Source organism: Rhea pennata, chromosome 1 (assembly GCF_028389875.1).
Source record: "Rhea pennata isolate bPtePen1 chromosome 1, bPtePen1.pri, whole genome shotgun sequence".
Lineage (NCBI taxonomy): Eukaryota > Metazoa > Chordata > Aves > Rheiformes > Rheidae > Rhea > Rhea pennata.
Window position 1 is genome coordinate 116,748,088 of NC_084663.1, and position 19,436 is coordinate 116,767,523.

At 34.5% G+C, this 19,436-nt stretch overlaps 1 protein-coding gene across 8 annotated transcripts in view; it reads right to left on the reverse strand.

The window, feature by feature from the left end:
- The window catches only part of SYNJ1 (synaptojanin 1), a 67,170-nt gene that overhangs the window by 35,100 nt on the left and 12,634 nt on the right, over positions 1 to 19,436 (reverse strand). For all 8 annotated transcript variants that reach the window (XM_062598388.1, XM_062598415.1, XM_062598407.1 and 5 more), the window contains exons 3-12: positions 19,187 to 19,273; positions 18,520 to 18,787; positions 15,892 to 16,117; positions 14,426 to 14,509; positions 13,587 to 13,648; positions 12,894 to 12,990; positions 11,456 to 11,625; positions 8,909 to 8,990; positions 6,051 to 6,203; positions 2,779 to 2,944 (exon numbers count right to left, since the gene is read on the reverse strand). In XM_062598388.1, the coding sequence (XP_062454372.1) occupies positions 2,779 to 2,944; positions 6,051 to 6,203; positions 8,909 to 8,990; positions 11,456 to 11,625; positions 12,894 to 12,990; positions 13,587 to 13,648; positions 14,426 to 14,509; positions 15,892 to 16,117; positions 18,520 to 18,787; positions 19,187 to 19,273 (1,395 nt within the window). The remainder of the gene's footprint in view (positions 1 to 2,778; positions 2,945 to 6,050; positions 6,204 to 8,908; positions 8,991 to 11,455; positions 11,626 to 12,893; positions 12,991 to 13,586; positions 13,649 to 14,425; positions 14,510 to 15,891; positions 16,118 to 18,519; positions 18,788 to 19,186; positions 19,274 to 19,436) is intronic.

Sequence of the window (19,436 nt, forward strand, 5' to 3'; positions counted from 1 at the left end):
ACCCAAACATATAAGTTAAGGAGATACTGTGCAGAACTTAGCAATTCCCCTAACGTGGCAGAATTGTCTAAACAATTAACAGCTTCCTTTTTTCTTTCCTTCCTCCTTTCCCTCCATTCTCCCAGGTTTTAGGCATAGACTTTTCCACTTCACTCAGAAACTATGTGTGTGATCTGATTTAACTGAAACTGCTACTTAAAAAAGGTAGCAGTACAAACCCCAGTTAAGACAGTAAGTACTGATAAGTACTCCTAGATTCTCTGTAAACACATGTAATATGTATACATCATATATTCCCCAAAGGTGAAACCTCATGTAAACAGCTTAAGTTATAATAAAAAGGAGAAATTCCACTCAGAAAAGTTCTAAGGCATTATGCTGCTAACTTACAGTGGTATTAACTAAGTTTTCAAAAGTTACTTAAAATGAACAGATTTTTCATGTCCTTTTCTTCAGTGTAGCCCATCCCTACACACTTTTATTACGTATCACTGCTTCTTCACGTTCACAATACCGCTGCATCCCTAGAAGCCAACCTCTCACGTTTTAAGTCCAACATCATAGGCGTGAGACAAGATACTATCACAGTGCCTCAAAGTACAAGATTAGGATTTAACTATCAAGTTCCCTCTTCAGGCCCCCTCCTCACTGAGAGCTGTCCTAAATAAATTCTTTGGCTAATACTTTCCTTTTTGTGGCGCATGCAACAATAACTGTATCTCAGTGGTTTTGACTGTACTTTTGCTCCACAAAAACTAAGTGTCAGCACATTATTTCAGATCATTACAACATGAGCCTTCACTGGGAGATGTGAATTAAGGCAATTTTATGCAAGAACATAAGCAGTCAGATCCTTATAAAGGCAAATTAGATTAAATTACAAAATCCAAAACCAGCTCCCCAAAAAGATAAAAAAGTAAATTCCTCTGCAGTAAGAATATTTGCAAAAATAAAAACCAAAGTATTTGTTATCTCTTTTCATAATTCACACACCAGCATAATTCCAACATTTTCCACTTTTTCACAGTTTTTCTTGTATTAAAGAATTTTATGGCAAAGGAGTACAAGGTCCAAATAATACTAGGAAAATGTAAGCCCAGCACCAAACATATGCAAACAAGGACATAAGAAAAAAACAGAGAACAATAGCTGCTCAGATATTTACAGCTCAATTTACTATACTATACCTGATTGTAATGACTGCTCTGAAACTACGGATGCAGTAAGAAGGAAACAAGAAGAAATTAGTCAAATAAGCAGTTTTTTTAAAAAAAAACTTTAGTACTATGAGAAGATATATGCTCTTACATACATAACTTATTATGCATAATTGTTTGAATCAGTTAAAGCACCTCTTATGCTGCAAGACCTAAAAAGCTCCACAAGTCATTAAATACTCTCCTTTCTCACTTTTTTAATAATGGAATTTCACATGAAGAGACTAAGTGTATCTAATTATTCACAACAGTGAACAGTGCAAAAATATCACATCCAGAGAAGAGAGACTACTGTTCCTCAGCTGACAGGAGCTGCAAATATTGAAAGGACAACTTGCATTCACAGAAAAAGTGAGAAGAAATAAGAAGGACTTAACTAATTCTGAGGTAAGGATGATATAACAGGCTTCAGAAGCAAGAAAAGTTACAATAACCTGAAATCTTGTTGTAAGAAAATAAGAGGAAAAGCTTTGGGGCTCCACATAATAAATAAATAACCATAAGATGAAGGCCAGAATCAGGCAAGATTTTTTTTTCCTGTGCCAGGTTTGCACTGACGTTTTAACATATTTTTCCTATTCTGGGTTGAAAAATATCAGAGGGTAAGAAGAAGAAAGGTTTAAAACATCTTTCATTCCCAAATTAGCAATAACCCAGAATTTAGGACACTATGACATGGATCTTGGAGAGAAGGCTCAAATTTAAGTTCCTTCTTTGCCCAGGAATTGCCATATCTGTTATATCCCAGGTGAGTACAGAGTCAAACACCTGGCTTATTCATTGATTAGGTGAACTTTATTCATATAACTGAACTGCCCAAATCTTACAAACATTCTTAGTGAAATCTCTCGCTGATTTTGACATAAATTTTCACCCACAGTCTGACAAACTTCAGTGATTTAAACTGGTGCATACACTCCTTGGAAAGTTTCCTTTTCACAAAAGGAATCCTGTGATGGAAAACCACTCATTAGGAATTTTCTGGCAGCTCTAGTTATCTTAAATTTTCTTCCATCATCAAAGCCCCTCATGTTCCTCAGTACTTTAGAAACCAAAATCAGGATAAATACTAGCTTTTTTATGTCAAGCTTGAGGAAAAAAATAAAAAGGTGTTTTGCATCTACTTTAACAATGCAGTGAGAATTATCTTCACCAACATGACAGATGAAATTAAGGAAGACATCTAGCAAGCAATCCAAAAAGCATAATGCCATGACATTTTTCCCCCCAAATTTATCATGTAATTGTCATGATTAACACTTCCTACAAATGGATGGAAAAACTCAACAAAACATGCCTAATAACTACCTCCTGTAAAGTTGACAAATATACTCCATACCTATTATACCATCAGACATTACCAAAATATAAATATCAAAGAAACTACTGTAGGTTAGCTTAGCAATATTAGTAAAGCAGAAGTAACCTTTTTCTTTTAATAAGCCAACAGACTATATAAAATAGCATTTATACTTTCCAGCATTACTTTGAAAACAGAGCCCATACAACTTTCTTACACCAAATAGTTATCAGACAGATTAAAATCCTGAAAGACACATACCGCGTAAACTGCTGGTGGTTAACAGAGCCCGTGCTTTATCTGCTAAATCACTATTTAGGGTATTTCCCAATAACAAAACATCAATGGCCTCCTGCTTGGAGCTATCAAAAAAGTTATTTTGAATCGTTCTGGTCACAGAACGAGCACCATCCTTCAGCTTTCCAGCCTGTTAGGGAGGAATACGTATAAAATATTTTATGTTGGACATCACTCACAAACAATGGCAATATTCATTAACATATCTGTAAATTGCATTAATAATTCTAAAACTTCTAAAACCTATAGCAATTTCCTTCCTTAAGTGTTATCTAAAAGTCTGCTGAGCTTACTGTACTAAATATACTTTTTTTCTCATATGCTAAACAACGCAGTAATGCCTTCAAGGCACATTTAGAGACCAAATTACTCCAGTTTAAATTATTTAAATTTTTAAAAAGTACTGTTGGGAGGGGAACAAGTTTTTTTTTCTCTAAATCTTTGGAGTTCAAAAATTAAATTCATATTGTGCCATGTTTAGACCATGATACGAGATTGAGTCTTCCCCCAAATAGTGAGAGATGAACAAGCACTTAAGTCCAATGTCATGATACATAAATATGTATATGCACATATGAACATATCTGTTCAGAATTCATATTCTGAAAAATCCACATTTAGAAAGAGATGTCCCAGTAACTTTTGAAAATAACATGCAAGTCTCATGCAGTATCGCAGAAGGAACATATACACTGATCCAGGACTACATACATACAAATATCACTGTCATTGCACATACTGCACAAGAGTGGCACAATGAACTAGTGCTCTGAAAGAATACTGTCCTACTACCTGAACTAAAAAGGAATCTCCACAAGATGTACTGCTACTAGATACTCTCTGGGCATCAGACCCCTACGGGATAACGTAATGAACATGTCATGCAGTCTCACACACGGTTCATAAAGCAGCAGTGTTAACCTGCGTAAGTAGCACAGACCATGATTTCAGAGGCACAAAGACATTTTACTGATCGCATGGGTCATTGTGTCTTATGGTGCATACATAAGCATATTCTGCCTGTAAGCGGTGTGTAAACACATGCTATTAATATCTGCACATACATGAAACATAGACCACACTCCATCAGGGATGCTGCATCGTATCATATTATTTTAGAAAATACTCTAAGTTTACAGCTTGAATTATTCATAAAGGTCTCTTAAATGCATAGCAAAAAGAAGAAAAAACCTTAACCCCCCCCCCCAACATTTAGTTCCATGAAGCATACTAAATAACAAAAAACTACTCCTTTGTCAAGTATTAGTAGTAGACAACTGGCAGCATGATTTTTGGAAGACAGTGTGGATGAAGTGCTGGGGAACATACCATTACAACAGAATTTCAATAGGATGCTGCTTCCTTTCTATCAGACAATATACAATTTATGACATGATCCAAAAAACAAACTCACCATTCACATATCAGGCAATTTATTGAAAGGAACCCAGAGAAAGCAGAAGAAAGAGCAGTTAAGGAGTTAGATGTAATGAGTATTGTAATTCTTAAAAATGGACTGTTTTTCAACATAGAAATGTATATTAATACATTTAAAATTATTTTTCTCTCATATCCTAAATTTCGATATTTTTACTTCCAAGTACTCTTGCTTCAAAAATCAAACTGACAAGCAAGAATTGGAAGAATTTCAAATACTGAACTTCCTATTTGGAAGATGAAAACAACCACTTAAAAACCACACTTTAAAATATATTAGCATAGTCTTGATGCAGATACTGAGTAGTGGACCTGTACAAGTTTCACTGAAAAACAGCACTCATTATATGGCTTTGCAAGTACCAAAGATCCTTTTGGAATAGATTGATCTTTACCAGCAATGCTATATTTGAAAAGTGGGACTCGGAACTCATTAACAGTTTTATAAGGAATATTATGGACAAGGACAGACTACTCTGGATCATTACAAAAGAACAGCACGTAAATATGCTGTGTATTTCACACATTAAAATGTAAGTGTAAATATACTAAACATATTTTACAAAGAAAAAATTTAAATAGTCAAACGGATGACAAGGAAGTATTAATTTCGGAAAAGAAACCAGTAAGATTAAAAGAAAAAAAGTTAGGAGAAGGGGAAATGCCCCACAAAATACTTACTGTAACTTTCCCAAGGGTCTGGGTGACATTTTTATAAGAAAATAAAACTAAATGTCTTTAGCTAAATTCCACTCTACACAAGCAACTCCCAGATGATAGGGTCTTGTATGCACCAATCAAGGGCAGAATAAGCAACAAGTCCATTTACTTGTTTTCTTTTTATGTAGCTTACTGTGATGCCTCCTACATATGCAGAGAAAGATCTTGATATTATGGTTTACATAAATGATGGAAAAAAATAGTCAACTATAACTAAATACTATATAACCAAATTAAAAGAATGGAGATCAGGGAATGAAAGACAGTATTCTTGAAGATACGGAATTGTATGAAAAGAAATTCTTGATGGAAGTAAGGGCAAAAATTGCTACAGTTCAACATCTGTCTTTCTTGACAGATATTACTTGATAAGAAGGAGAATTATGGGAAAACCCCCCAACATTGTTAAAAGAAAAATAAAGACAATATTAGAAAATCTGAACTACTCAGGCACTGAGAAGGAAAAGCTGAAGAGAAACACAGCATTACTTTGCAAATGTAGTACAGAATTATTTGTTATCATAGCACTACAGAGGAAGGAAAAAATGCAATTTGTCCCCCCCAATAATTGTAAAACTAGAAAGAAATAGTTGGAGGAGCTAAATTAGAAATCACCAAACTATGACCTGTTAAAATTAACAGTTAATAAATACTAAAAACAGGAACAATAAAGTCCAGAGAAGTATATTTTAAAAGAAAGGAGATATACTAAGTGAAACCGAAATAGAAGGCAAAAGTATAGACAGGAAACTGAAAATATTCAAGTAAAATAAAGTTGATTTGAATATACGTTTTTAAGAGCTGTGATGCGAAGACCTCAGTGTTTTGAGCCTCATCCTTTCCTATAGGAAGGGCTTCCCTATCTAGGGGATGTGCTCATGAGCATGAGCACAGTTAAAAAAAAATATGTACTGAAACATTATCTGATTATCAACATAATGAACATTTTCACATTAAATGTATTTTGTCTTTTCAGAGTTACACCGCAAGCAAAATTTAAAAAAGATCTTTTAATTATTTTACTCATGGCAAAAAACCCAACTGAATATGCCTAAAACTTTTATTAAAATGTACATTACCTTCGCTTTTCCTTCAAGGGCTCCAGTTCCAGCATATATTTTACTGACAGAATCACCATTAACAGACCACATGGATCGGAAAACTTCCTGAAAGCGAGTAACCAACTGAGGCTTCTCAGCTAATCCTAATACTTCCAACTGCTTTGTCAGCATCTGCAATAGATGAAGGCAACATTTGCAAAATAAAAAAATCTTTAAACATATTTATTAACAGTACATCACATTTTTCGCAGCAAATACACACACAAACATTGGTTTATATATATAAATCTGAAGAAATTGACACCATGTCATGCTTATAAAGCTGCATCATACATACGATTTTAGCACCAGCATCATCATCTTTTAGAAGACAGACAGCAATACAAGGAAATAATTACATAACTGATCTGTGAATATTTTTATCTAAAACTTCTATAGTTACAATGTAAGTTATTTTTGGTTCTCAAGTCTTCCCACTTAATTTAGAATTACAATAGTTCATGCTCTTTCCAAAAAAAAAGCATAATATCAAACATTAATCTCTATTTTCAAAATGCAAGAGAAACAGAGCTCTGTGATAATGACAGAAACAGCAATGGCTTTTGTCATTCATTCTATACTTGCACTTAAATTTTTTCTGACAGACTGCAATCTTTACCCTTGCGATCAGTATTAGCCAAATAGGTTCTCCACAATGCATTCTACATGTTTAAATGCAGCATTATGGTCATGGGTGTAGATATGCAATATTACTCTTTTCTTAAAATCCTAGTTTATGAAATAATAATTTTTTAAAAACCTTCAAGTAAATTTCTATGATTTGTGGCTACAGACACAATACAGAAAGTAAACACTAAAAATTAAAAATAAAGTTATTTTCAAGTATTTTTAATAATCTTTAAAACCTCCTGCTCAATGGTAAGAAGAATGAGCCTAAAATGATTAAGGCAGGTAAAGACAAAATTCTGAAGGTTAGGTAGGAATTGATAAAAAAGGAAACATGCAGATGAAATTAAGTAGAAATAAAAAAAAGAAGCTTCACAAATAGGTTTCTTCATTTCTAGCTCATCATCCACAGCTCAATACTTGGTATGTCAAAAGAGCATCTGTCATATTTAAAAAACAAAAAGACTAAGAACTTATTATGTCTCATTTAAATACAATTTTAAAAGTAAACAAGCAGCTGATGAGGACTTAAAATTTTTCTTATTAATGAGTTTTGCATTTCTAGCTCTCATTTTAGCTGAAATCCAAATTTTGCTCTCACCAATGAAGAGTTTGACACATCCACTCTAAAAGAAATTTGCGTCTTTAAGCCTATTCTAAAAATGCAGGAGAAAGCAAAATTTCGACCTGTAAAGCTAAATTTGCCATTTGAGTTAAGTACGTACAAAGATTTGTCTTTGTGCCTGTATAACAAACTGTTAAACTCTGGTAAACACATTTAGCATCAGGAATGACTTTAAGGTTATCATCTATCTTTCCTATGGCAAAGTCAATAAAGATGGACAGATATATGAGTCACATAGTGTAATACGATGTTGTGGGATTTTCAAAACTTTCAGCTACTCTTTTCCATGGACAGTGAAAGAAAGAAAAGAATAAAAATTCTAAATCCCACAAAAAAAGTATATAATTAGCATATACTAGGAGACATGAGCTCTTTTTCTTAATTTTAGGAATTAAAAGGTGCGATCCTTTGCAGGACAGATAGAGCTGAAATACTGAAAAAGAGCTTTACATCTCTCAAACTGTGTTTGTATCTGCTCTTACATGTATTGATGTTGAATACTAAGAGAAAAAAATTTACACTATTTAATATATAACATAATTGATAATATAATATATGACAATTTAATATAATATATAACATAAGGGTAAACAGCTCAGCATTTCATTTCACTAACACACCATTGAATTGGCAACAGTTTTCAATAGGTAAATGCAGTAGCAAAGCACTACACATTCCAGAGTTAGAAATATGCTTGTTCTATAGCCCAAGGATTTTGCAGTTCTATCAGAAATTCTTCCCATAGATGTTGAGAGGAGAGTTTTAATTTAAATAAAATTCAGAATTACAGGACAATTCTTTTACTTAGCTTAATTTTACAGCACTCAATACTGCGTTTTTAAACATTTTACAGATTTTATCTTCAGGAGTCAAGATTTATTAAGACGAGTGCAGCTGTCAAAAATTTGAGTGCTCTTCTTTCTGTTTGCCTGAAAAATCCGTACCATGTTACTCTATCAACTCCAATCAGGTTCACACATTCAACCTCTGCTTTATAAGCCTGTAGGCTAGAAGCTTTGTTTCAAATGCAAGCCAATACACTGAAGAACAACCCCACAGAAGGACTGAACTGCACAGTTAATTTCCAAGTACAGAATTTGAGTTTGACCAAAGCCTCAACCACAAATTCTCTTACCAAGAACTCACAGCATAACGCCGTGAAAAAACAGACAGCACCGGCAGATACTGAGAACAGTAATCCCACTATGTTCTGAGGAACTTCTTCTAAAGGGGTTATTGTCAAGGGCCTCAAGTGTTTTTGTGAAGGACAACAACACTACTACCTCCTCTGGATTTGCAAACCTGAACCTCACAGACAGAAGAAACTGACATCTAAGAAAGGATGAAGCATTTTTAATGTTACATGACTACTGTGTAACTGTAATTACTACATAGCTTCTCCAAACTACCAAGATTTGGTCACCCACTGAATGACAGTGTCACTCTATAAATCACACTGCCATCTACAATGCACTTGAATTCATCTCTCATATGGAAGATAATGCTAATTTTACAATATAACTCTTACAGAAATATCAGGAACAGTCCAGATTCTCTGTCTGGAAATCCATGTTATTTTTCCTACCTCTAAGCCAAAGAAAGCCTGCACGCTGTTTGTTCTATCCAGACAATCCAAGCAATTTGTTCTGACAGTACCACTTTGAGATCTGTGCCAAGTACAACAAGAGAGAGAGAGAAAAAAAAATGAAATAACTCATTCAGCACGCATATCATCATCAAAGGCAGGGACATCAAGATCTGAACCAAAATAGTAAATCAGGATATTGTCATCATAAGTATGTTTATAAATGCATCAGCAATGGAGGGTTAGCTTCAGAAGCAGCAGTGAATTTAGCAGTGTTCACTATACAAAACTACTTTATTTTCTGCAATAAAGCCAGTCTCTCTTCAGTTTTTCCTCATTTTCTGACTTTGCTAGATGAAAGTACTACGCAGGATTAAGAATTCTTTCCAAACAATCCAACTAACACATCTTCCAAGAATTTCAGAGGCACTTACTCTTAGAACAAAAATGAAAAAAAAAATTATTAGGACAGTTCTTTGATTTGTTTAGCTAAAATAAAAGTAACAAGAATTTGTGATAAAATTAAAGCCAATTTCAACTCCTCATTACTTTCTCTTTCATCCCCAAATAAAAACAAAAAATAAGCCTGCCTCTCCCAGTTTGAAAGATGCTCAGGCACTCTTAACTGCTCCCCTTTGTTTGCCAGAAGCCCATTAATTCATGTTAAAAAGTTGTCACAGTAATCATATTAAGCAATTCTCATGTTCTCCTTGCCTAGCCACGAAGATAAACCTTTGAGGGCTCTTTCAGTGATTCACAGCTTTTCTGTTTTTCATCATTCCCACTACACGCTTTGCCCAGTTAAGTAAGCAGGGTTTCCTCATATCTACACTGCTTGGAGGTTTAATCAAAAAAATGTGGGAGGTTTTGAACAATGTTTGCCAAGGTGATTTTGAAGAATCTTCCTTCAATACTATCTCTGTATTTCATTTGAAATATAAAGCAACTTGCTATCCATATCAGAAGAAAAATTTACATTCTTCAAAAGAGAAGCACTGCGAACTTATAAGAATCGTCACTAGACCTTTTATTAATGCAATTCCTAAAGCCATCACAAGTCATAGCCTATTTGACTTGTCAGTCTTACCTGTTACCAGTCTTTTAGACAAGTGATGATATTATTTGAATCTCTGTTAAGACCAAAAGCTATACTCCAATCACAAAGTGCCAAAACACTTCTAAAGCTCTTACAGAAAGGTCAGTGAGGTTTTTGAGACGAAGGTGGAAATCTGCATCTCTTAACTACCCTCCCACCACATCCACCCTTACTCAGGTCTAGCTAAGGCCTGCCCCTGGGGGATTTAAGCCCATGGCCAGTGCACAGAGTGGCACTGGAGCCCTCTTCTCCTCTCTCGCTCCACCAGGAGATGAAGCCAGGCCCTGGCACAATCCCCTTGCTCAGCACCTTTGCTCTGGCATTAGTTAAAAGGAGGGAGAACGCAAAACAGGAATGTTGCCTATTGCCAGCTTTGCTTCCCTCTCCCTGGTGAGATGAACCTAACATTTGCTCTTGAAAGAGGCATGGGGAAAATGAGGATGAAAGTACAATAAAGTAGGACCAGGCAATACACAGCAGATTACAAAACATGCCTCCCAGCTATGACAACAGTAACAGAGCCTCAAAATTCTGGTATCAAGTTAATTTACAATTGCAACAGCACTGGTTAACGTTCATCTCTAGCCTCAATACTTCTGGATGTAACACACAAAAATTTTCTTCTTTAATAAAAGTTAGAACTAAAAGTATTTTTGTACAACTAGAATTGTGTGACTTAAGGCATATATCAGCTGCTAAAATGTATCTCTTTCAACTGCATTTGTCTTGTCTTCCACCACTATCAGAGTAAGTAGTTACTTTGGCAATACTTTTTATGTGAATTATAGAAAATACAGAATGCTGATCAAAATTAAGAAGTAACTTTTGTCTACAAGGCTACTGAACAGCTATTTATTTTTGCACCAGGACATTTCACATATATTTTTTGCATATACGTCCCAAGAAAGTGATTCCCTGTCTAATACTAGTTCTCAAAAATGACAAAAAATAATCTTTACTTTAAAGACTCTGGAAATCATCTACATTTGACAAAAATCTTACACTACTAAGGTATTACTACTCATTACTGTTGATTTTAACACAAACCACTATCGAGAATCATTCATACTTTCAGAGAGCTGTATCTGTCAAATGGAGAAACCAGAGGCCAAAAAAATTAGCAAAACAGACTGTGCTGAAAGTCAATATTTACAATACAACAAAATACAATAGATATTGGTATGCTCCATCACCACGGAAAATATGTATGATGTTACACAAGAAGAGGGAGAAAATAACTAATTCTTCTATCCCATGTGGGTGTACCTAACAAGTAAAAAGGTAAGTAATTCGTATTTTAGTTCTGAGCATCATCTTGCATATCATAACAGAATATATTAACAGAAATAATTGGAAGAGGTTTTTTTCCCCTTATATTCTTACTAAGGGGTGAAAAACACCACAGAATCATTACTTAATTTGAGGAAGTCACAGAAGTTATACAAACAAACCTTTTAACTTCCTTTCCATCAAAATAAAAAAATCCACATTCTAGGAATTTCTGGACTTGCGGTTTAAGCACGCTGTGTAATTTTTCTGCCTTTCCACCTTTAACCATTTGATGATAGTCAAAATTCACCATTTTGATATCAGCTGAATGTTCAGATGCTTTCAAGTGGCTCTGATAATATAAAAAGAGAAGGAAAAGGTATAAATATACCAACAGATGAACAATCTAGAGTAGCATAAGTTAAATAAGATGTTACAAATATTTTTAAAGCCATTTTATTAGTGATCTTGATTATTATATGCTTTCTCTTATGTAAAAAATAAACCATTTTTATCACTACAGTTCAAAAAAAATCATTTTAACAGATTAATATTTTACCTGTTTCTTTTCTTTTCTTACTACAATCAAAATAATTTCTTTCCTACTACATATACTAAGGCTACCAAAACAGTATTTATAGGATGACTTCTTCCATTGTCAAAATGCCTCATTTTGCAAAGAGCTGTGCAAGCTGAAGATCCGTTTCACTAGCTGGCACCATCTTAGACACACCTGCTAGCAATGAGGACTGAGTAAAAGTGCCATAAACTACTACAGATAAAGCCGAGTTACTTAGCTTGCCGTAGAGGATGGTTTGAGCAAAACTTCCCCTAATATTCCCCAAAAGTCCTGAAGCACTCACACAGTCTCTGTTGGCAGAGTTGTGAGTTGCACTGGTCATTAATAAACATTTGGGAGCAATCATGTCAGGAAAGGGAAAAAGGGAAAGGGAAATAACATATGACTACTGAAACGTTCCCCTGTTTCAAATGGAACTTCTCAAACTGTCAGCATGCATTCACTACAATAGGGCAGTTATTTTTTTTTTTTTTTTTATCTACTTAGGAAGAACTCATGAAAATAGCCAGTTACAGTTAACAGCATCTAAATAAGCATTTCAATTTGATCATGAAGTAGCTTTTAAGTGTAAATTGAGGGATTTTTTTTTTTTTTTTTTTTTTTTTTTAATACTAAGGAATACATCCAGGAATTCCAAGGGAAAAATTTTAAAAAAACAGCAAAGTACTAAATAGCACATATATCATTTATCTATTCACAAAGTTAGAGAAAACACTATTTCCTTTATAAATAAGCCAATAACAAGTATGAAACATGAAAATAATTGAAAAATTTTCAACAGTACCTATGTTGCTGTTAAAATTTTTCAGTAAACTAACCAAGATCAAATAATCAAAGACCAATTGTAAATACATAACATGAAATGAATTTTTAAAAGCTGTACCTTAAGCAGTGTCTTAATGATAAATACAATTTAAAATGCAAGCAATAGTTGCTTCATGGCATAGCATATCTGTTTCATTTTTGAAGGCTACATAAAAGCTTCAGAATAAAGAGGCAAATTCCAAACGTATGCATAGTGTGAGAATTGTCATAATTACCTGGAAAGCTTTGCTTAGCATGTGCTCCCCTTCCTTTGCCCCAAGTAAATTTACAATAATTTGCTTGCCATATAAATTTTTAAGTGTTCTGAAATGCCTGTTAACAGAAGAAAAAATTCCACACTCATTCTGGCGTAGAGAAAATTAACATGAACACATGGAAAACTGACTGATACACTAAAGAAATATACTAGGTACTCTAATAACAGCAGTAAGCCTTTTATTATGTGATGCCAAACAAACCAACATAACTGAATAATAGCATGCAACAGTTGACTGCTATTTAGTTAGGAAAACAGCACCAAAAATGCTGCTTAACAAAATACATTTAGTTAAATGCATAGGATTGTGAAGTTAAAATATATCACCACAGGCAAATCAAAATATAAATTTCAATTTTAGACAGTTGACAAATACAGATTATTCAATGTAAACATATTACAATTTTTGTTCTCAATTTAGCTAAGCATTTTAAGCTTTCTTCAAACTTTTCAATAAAACACCCGAGCACAAGCAATCCTGTAGAACTTTGCAAAAACTGCCCAGTTGCCCATAGCAGGGCAACTGCTCTGCTATGCTGAATCACACTTTCATATAGGAAAAGTCTCCTGTTTGGAATAATATATCTTGTTATACAAACATTACTTATCAGTGATTTGTAGTACATTAAAAAAAATTAAGACATCACTTCACCTGTCAAAAGCCGGTGCATTCGCCTCAAAACCTCTTGACATTCTGACACGATGAGATCCCACCTATGACATTAAGATCGCATTAAATTATTTGCCTTCACTCCTTCGACTAATTGCTCTTTAAAGATCTCTATTACTCCCAAAAGTGACCTAAAAATTCATTTCATGTCCTAAATGAAATTCCCCAAACCTATTTTGCTTCTTATGACGTGCACTCTTTTTACCAGCTTTACTTAAATTCCTCTTCCCTTTTCTGAATTTTTTTTTTGATTTAAAATATTTAGTCATGCATCTAATCATTTTGTGTTTTTGGTAAATGGTATAGAAAAGCTTTGGTGGTTCTATTGCAACATGCTCGTATATCTAGTTTAAAGAACCTAAAGTCAGTGTGAAGCCATGAATTTTTTAAACACTTCTGAATAGCAATAGATGCTGATACAATCCCTCTTCCAAGAAAACTGGGAGGTAATTATATTAGTTACTTTTGCTTATTGACAGATCCATAATGACTTCCTAAACAAACTCATACTCAAGAATTGAAAAGAAACCAGTCTCCTTGGGTGCCCTTAAGTTAAGGCAGCAATTTAGAATAAACAAAAAAACTTAGAAATTCTAAGACAAAACATCCAGAAGTAATGGACAAAGAGCACATTTAGCTGTTGGACAAAATAGCATTCAAGAGTAACAGGCCTGGTGAGTTAACTACAGGACCAACTTGCTCCCAAAGGACAATCTCATTCAGATAGGCTACAGTGGAGAAGAGTCTAAAGGCTACTGGCAAGACATTTAAGAACCACAAATAATAAATATCTGTATATTTTACATCTATATCCTGTTTACCTGCAGGCCTGGCTGTTCCCAAAATAACGGAACAGATCCTCGAATCTGTATGAAAGATGACACAGAATCATCTAAAAATATCACCTGTAGAGAAAAAAAAGAAAAAGAAAAAAGAAAACCCATACTCTTAATATCAGAGAGTTAAATGAGTTTTTAGGTTTTTTAACCTTAGCTAAACACATATTAAATACAGTAATATTTACACATTCCATATTCCACAGCAGAAGCTAAAATACATGTTCTCTTCCCTACACTTTTTTTTTTCCTTCCTCTAAGGAATCATGATTCACGAGGTCCAAGAAAAAACTGTAAGCTTTATCTGGGCCTGAATGGCTTCTGTGCTAAGAATAACTTTTAAAAAATCTGGCAAGACCTTCCTATAGATCATCTACTTCTTATATCACAAGCCTCAGGACAGTTAAACTATAAACAGAGATTATCCAAAATGTTGAAATTAGTGACATGGCTTGAGAAACGGAAGACCAAAGGAGACAAGAAAAGTGAGCTGATTCTGTGAAGGAGTTAACAGGGCCTATGCCTGAGATGTACGCAAAAGGGACCAATGCGCAGAAAATAACAATGCAACCTACCCAGAACACATGCACAGATTTTGTTTACCAGAATCCAAAATACAGCTGCCTGTTAGGTACACAGAAAAAGAAACTTTAAGGGGGATGATACGTCACAGGCATCTAGTAACGTTAGCCTGACAGGAAACTTGAATAGAGAAACCATAACAACAGTGTGCAGTCCAGACTCCTGAAATTTAATGTACACGAGCAGCCCCCTACCTGGATAAAATCCTACTGAAGTCAACCAGGCTTTGCACAGAGTCAGTTAGTCATCCAACCATACTTACTTGCAAGAATATAGCTGCAGAAACAACATCTTGGTAACTAGGTTATTGTAAGTAGTAAACAAAGAAAGGGCAACAGAGAACAATCAATAGCTTCTTGCATTTCTGTACAGTAAGGGCAAGGATATACTATCAAATGCAGTGGAATTACAGTGGCTTTAAAAACTACCTTTCAGCTGAACCATACTATGTAACCATAGGAATGCTCTTAGCTTGCCCCAACTGCAAGGTAATATGTATTAGTCAAAATCTCTTTAGCTTATGTTTCTAAGGTCTTTTACTTAAATCAGCTCAGGCTAAAAGGAGTGTGCAGTCACCTACAGCTCATGCTAAAAGTAAGAGCAGTCACCTGCAGCAATTCAGCTGCCAGATACCAACTTGTTAAGCGATCATTAACTCAGATCCATTTGTGCCCTTACCCTAAGTAAAGCTGAAAACCAAGATCATCAAATTATATAACCCACTTATATTCTTTATTTAGCAGCAAAGGAACTATTTCAATATATGCTGGTTATGGATATGACCCATGACCTATTATTCAGGACAAAATTCATATTCTTGTTCGTATTAAGTTTATTAGCTAAGCAATGCAAACTCTGGTGTAACATACCTGCTCTGTTTCAACAAAATTTGCAACATGACCATCATCATTTGTTCCCCGGACATTAAACCTGGTCCCAGCTCGTTCACAGCTTAGTCGTGAAATAAGACAAGCCTTTGCCTGCTTGTGAGCTGCATAAATTGTCCTTATCTCCACTCCTCCACACATGAGACGTAATAACCAGTCATCACAGTTCACGCCATAGTGCTTCAGATGTAAATGCAGTGATTGGTTCCTATCAGGGGAAAAAAAAAAAAAAAAGATTACTTGAAGGAAATAAAGCACAGTTCAACTTATCAAGATAGCTATTGACTTCTTATACCTGCTACTACAAATAAGAAAAGGTAAATATGCATGTCAGTGTTTTATGACAAAACTTATTTGCACATATTTAAAATAGCATAGTTTACAATAAAATAGGATAGTTTGCACAGTGAGAATACGGGTGCAGCCATGAATTTTAATGATCTTAAAAAAATAAATCACATAGACTCCTGTTCTTTACCCAGCAAAATGCAATACTCCAAGTTTGTTTATATTTTTTCATTCAGTCTTGCTTTGAGAAGCAAAGATTACACACTCTAGGAAAATAAAGCCAGAATTCCAGTTATGGGGTCATTTTGTGCTAGACAACATACCAACTAAAAATAAAACTAGAAAAAAAGTTACTGCAAAAACACATACACATATATATATATATTTTATTATACATCACCACAATGTATCAGTGACTCCTCTTGCACAGTCAAGCTTTCAGGAATGCATGTATAATCAAGTGATTTTCAAATTTCTCTAAATACCAGTTTCATGGTTAAGTGCTGGTACATTACATAATGTATATAAACTATCCTAATGCCCATCTCTGCTCAAATGAAAGAAAGATCCACAAACTGGATATACCTGTATATTAAGTAGCACCAATTAACATTGTAGTAAGTGAGCGATTAAAGTTTGGGTTTTGTGATATTTTTTAAACTCACTATTTCTTGCTTGGCTTCTCATCTTCTATGAAAACATTCACTTATCTAAAAAGGAAGTAAAGTTTTCTGTATAGCAACGAAAAGTAAACTCTAGCAAGACACTGGTTTTGTCACTGCCCATAGAATTCTATCATAAATGCAAATAGCATATTTAATCTAAAAGTTGAAGGTATTAATTTTGATCTCGTCCTTTTCACTCTAAACTTCTGATTTAAAAATAAAAAAAAATACACCTGCAATTTACCAAACAACTCATCTACTTTAAATATATTCACTAATGAAGTTTCAAATCCTTTTGATCAAATATGCATTAATTTTACAGAAAAGTACATAGGTACATTACAATCTGAGACTGAGAAAGCAAACAGTATTCTTCCCTGGGCAATTTGAGAACGGAACTTTTCTACAGGAAAAGACCAAGCAAGATTAATGAAATGCCCGAGGAGAATACTTTCTGTTACTAACTTTTAGTGTTTACATGTCCTCATCTTGACACTTCATCTACATTCTCCATCTACCATGTGTTAGGACTGATCCTTTCTGAACAAAAGTCAGGTAACTTAAAGTTTTAGGATTTGGGACAAAATGTAAGGCCCAGCTGACCTGAATAGGATCAGCTGCCATCATCACATTAAGCCTTGCAATAGATCAGCCAATGGAGTCCAGTCTCCTCCCAGAGGCAGAGAGGCAAACAGTTAAGTTCTCAGCCAGAGCTCCTCTAAATCCACGTCACAAATAGAAGCATCTCTGAAGACCAGAGCTTCTTCTTTGTCTTGATATACATACTTAGCCTTATATAGCAATCTGAGCTTACTCCTCATCTGATCAAAATAGTGGCAAACAGTCTATGGACATGTATCCCAGAGCTGTTTTGATGTCCTGCATATTGAACAGCAGACGGGGTCACTGGTAGCTTTTCACCTGTTCAAAGAATGTAATCTCAAGCCTTCAAAACCTTCCCAAGGGTCAGAGACAAATACTAGGCTTTTAACAAAGGCAAACAACATGATTTGTTCACCCTTCCTAAATGACAGTATGCATCATGGACATTAACTATGCTGCCTTTTGGCAGAAACAGTAATATTTCTTTTATCAAAAATTCTCTGTGTGAAAATCTGTATACAAAAATATTTTGTAAAGAGATAGTATAATTATCTGTGCAATAAAACTTTAAGTCTTTTGATATGTTAGAGAACCCATTTGAAAACTATATATAAATACCACACTGTTTTAAAATCCAGACTGCTCGGATGATTAAAATTTCCTTTAAAACTTCAATACTACACTAATTACTTTTTAAAATTTTGTATATTTTATGCAGAATTAAGAGACACAAAAGCTGAAATATAACATTATGATGACTGTTCAGATCGAAGTATATCATAAGCAGTAAAAGTCTGCTTCTTACAATAAAGAAACTCCAAGTGGTCCTGAAAATGTTATATAACTACAATCATTTTTTTTCCTTAGATAAAGTAAACCTTAGATTAAATAATCCTTGGAGTTATAAGAATGCAGCTGTAGCTAATCAGCATCTGAGGGACAAAGATACACATCTAAGGGCTGATAAAAACAAGGATCAAAACTTGTCATAGATTAGTTTGTACAGGTGTGAAATATTTTATACCATGTCTGACAAAACACATAGTGAACTCACCAGAAAAACCTATTGTCAGTGGTGTGCTCTTGCATGCTGCGATGAGCATTGAGACTAAGATCTAAACTGACACCAGTTGCAGACCATGCAAAATAGAAGTTTCCTGAGTTCAAAACTTTGCGCACTTCTGAAATACGATCTTCATCTGCTGGATCAGTTCGTAATGATATGAACTCAGTAGAAGTAACTCGAAAAACTTCAGAATCTTGAATCTTTCCCACAGACATGCATCCAGTTACCAGAACCAGATAATGTAACAATGTGTCTCCTGTAAAACCAAAAAATGCACAGGTAACAGAGTAAATCATAGTGGAGTGTGATGTTGATGCATTTATATTCTTAAATGCCCATGACCTGACCTCAATTTGGCCAAAATAAGTGCAAAGAGAAAAAACACCAAGAAGCCATTCTCAAATTCTATGGAAGTAAGGAAATACAAATAGAAGAAACTATGCTGAAAATAATAGGGATTGTGAAAATGGAAGTTATTTTTTCGTCTATGCCCACATTTCTGGCAGTGCTCCAACTTGCAAGTTACTCTACAAAGATGAAAAATAATACAGGAACACAGAGTTCCTGTCTGAAGATTCTGTGCTGTGCAGTTTCACAGGGTCACCAGTATTTTCTTTCACAATTTAAAAAATAAAATTTAAAATAGTTTACTCACCAAGGTTTAGTCTTAGTACACCCAAGAGCCCATATGCATCCATTACTTTGGAGTAGGTACTCTTGATTGCATCTTTTTCTGCTGATGCTATGAGAGAAAACAAAGCAGCTTGTGATGGAAAAGGCTGTAACACTATACCAGGAAAAATGAGTCTACCCTACACTGAAAGTCAGAGACTACAACAATAGTGCTAATGTGAAATTCCTGGAAAGAAACCAAAACATACTAACATACATAATTTTATAATGGA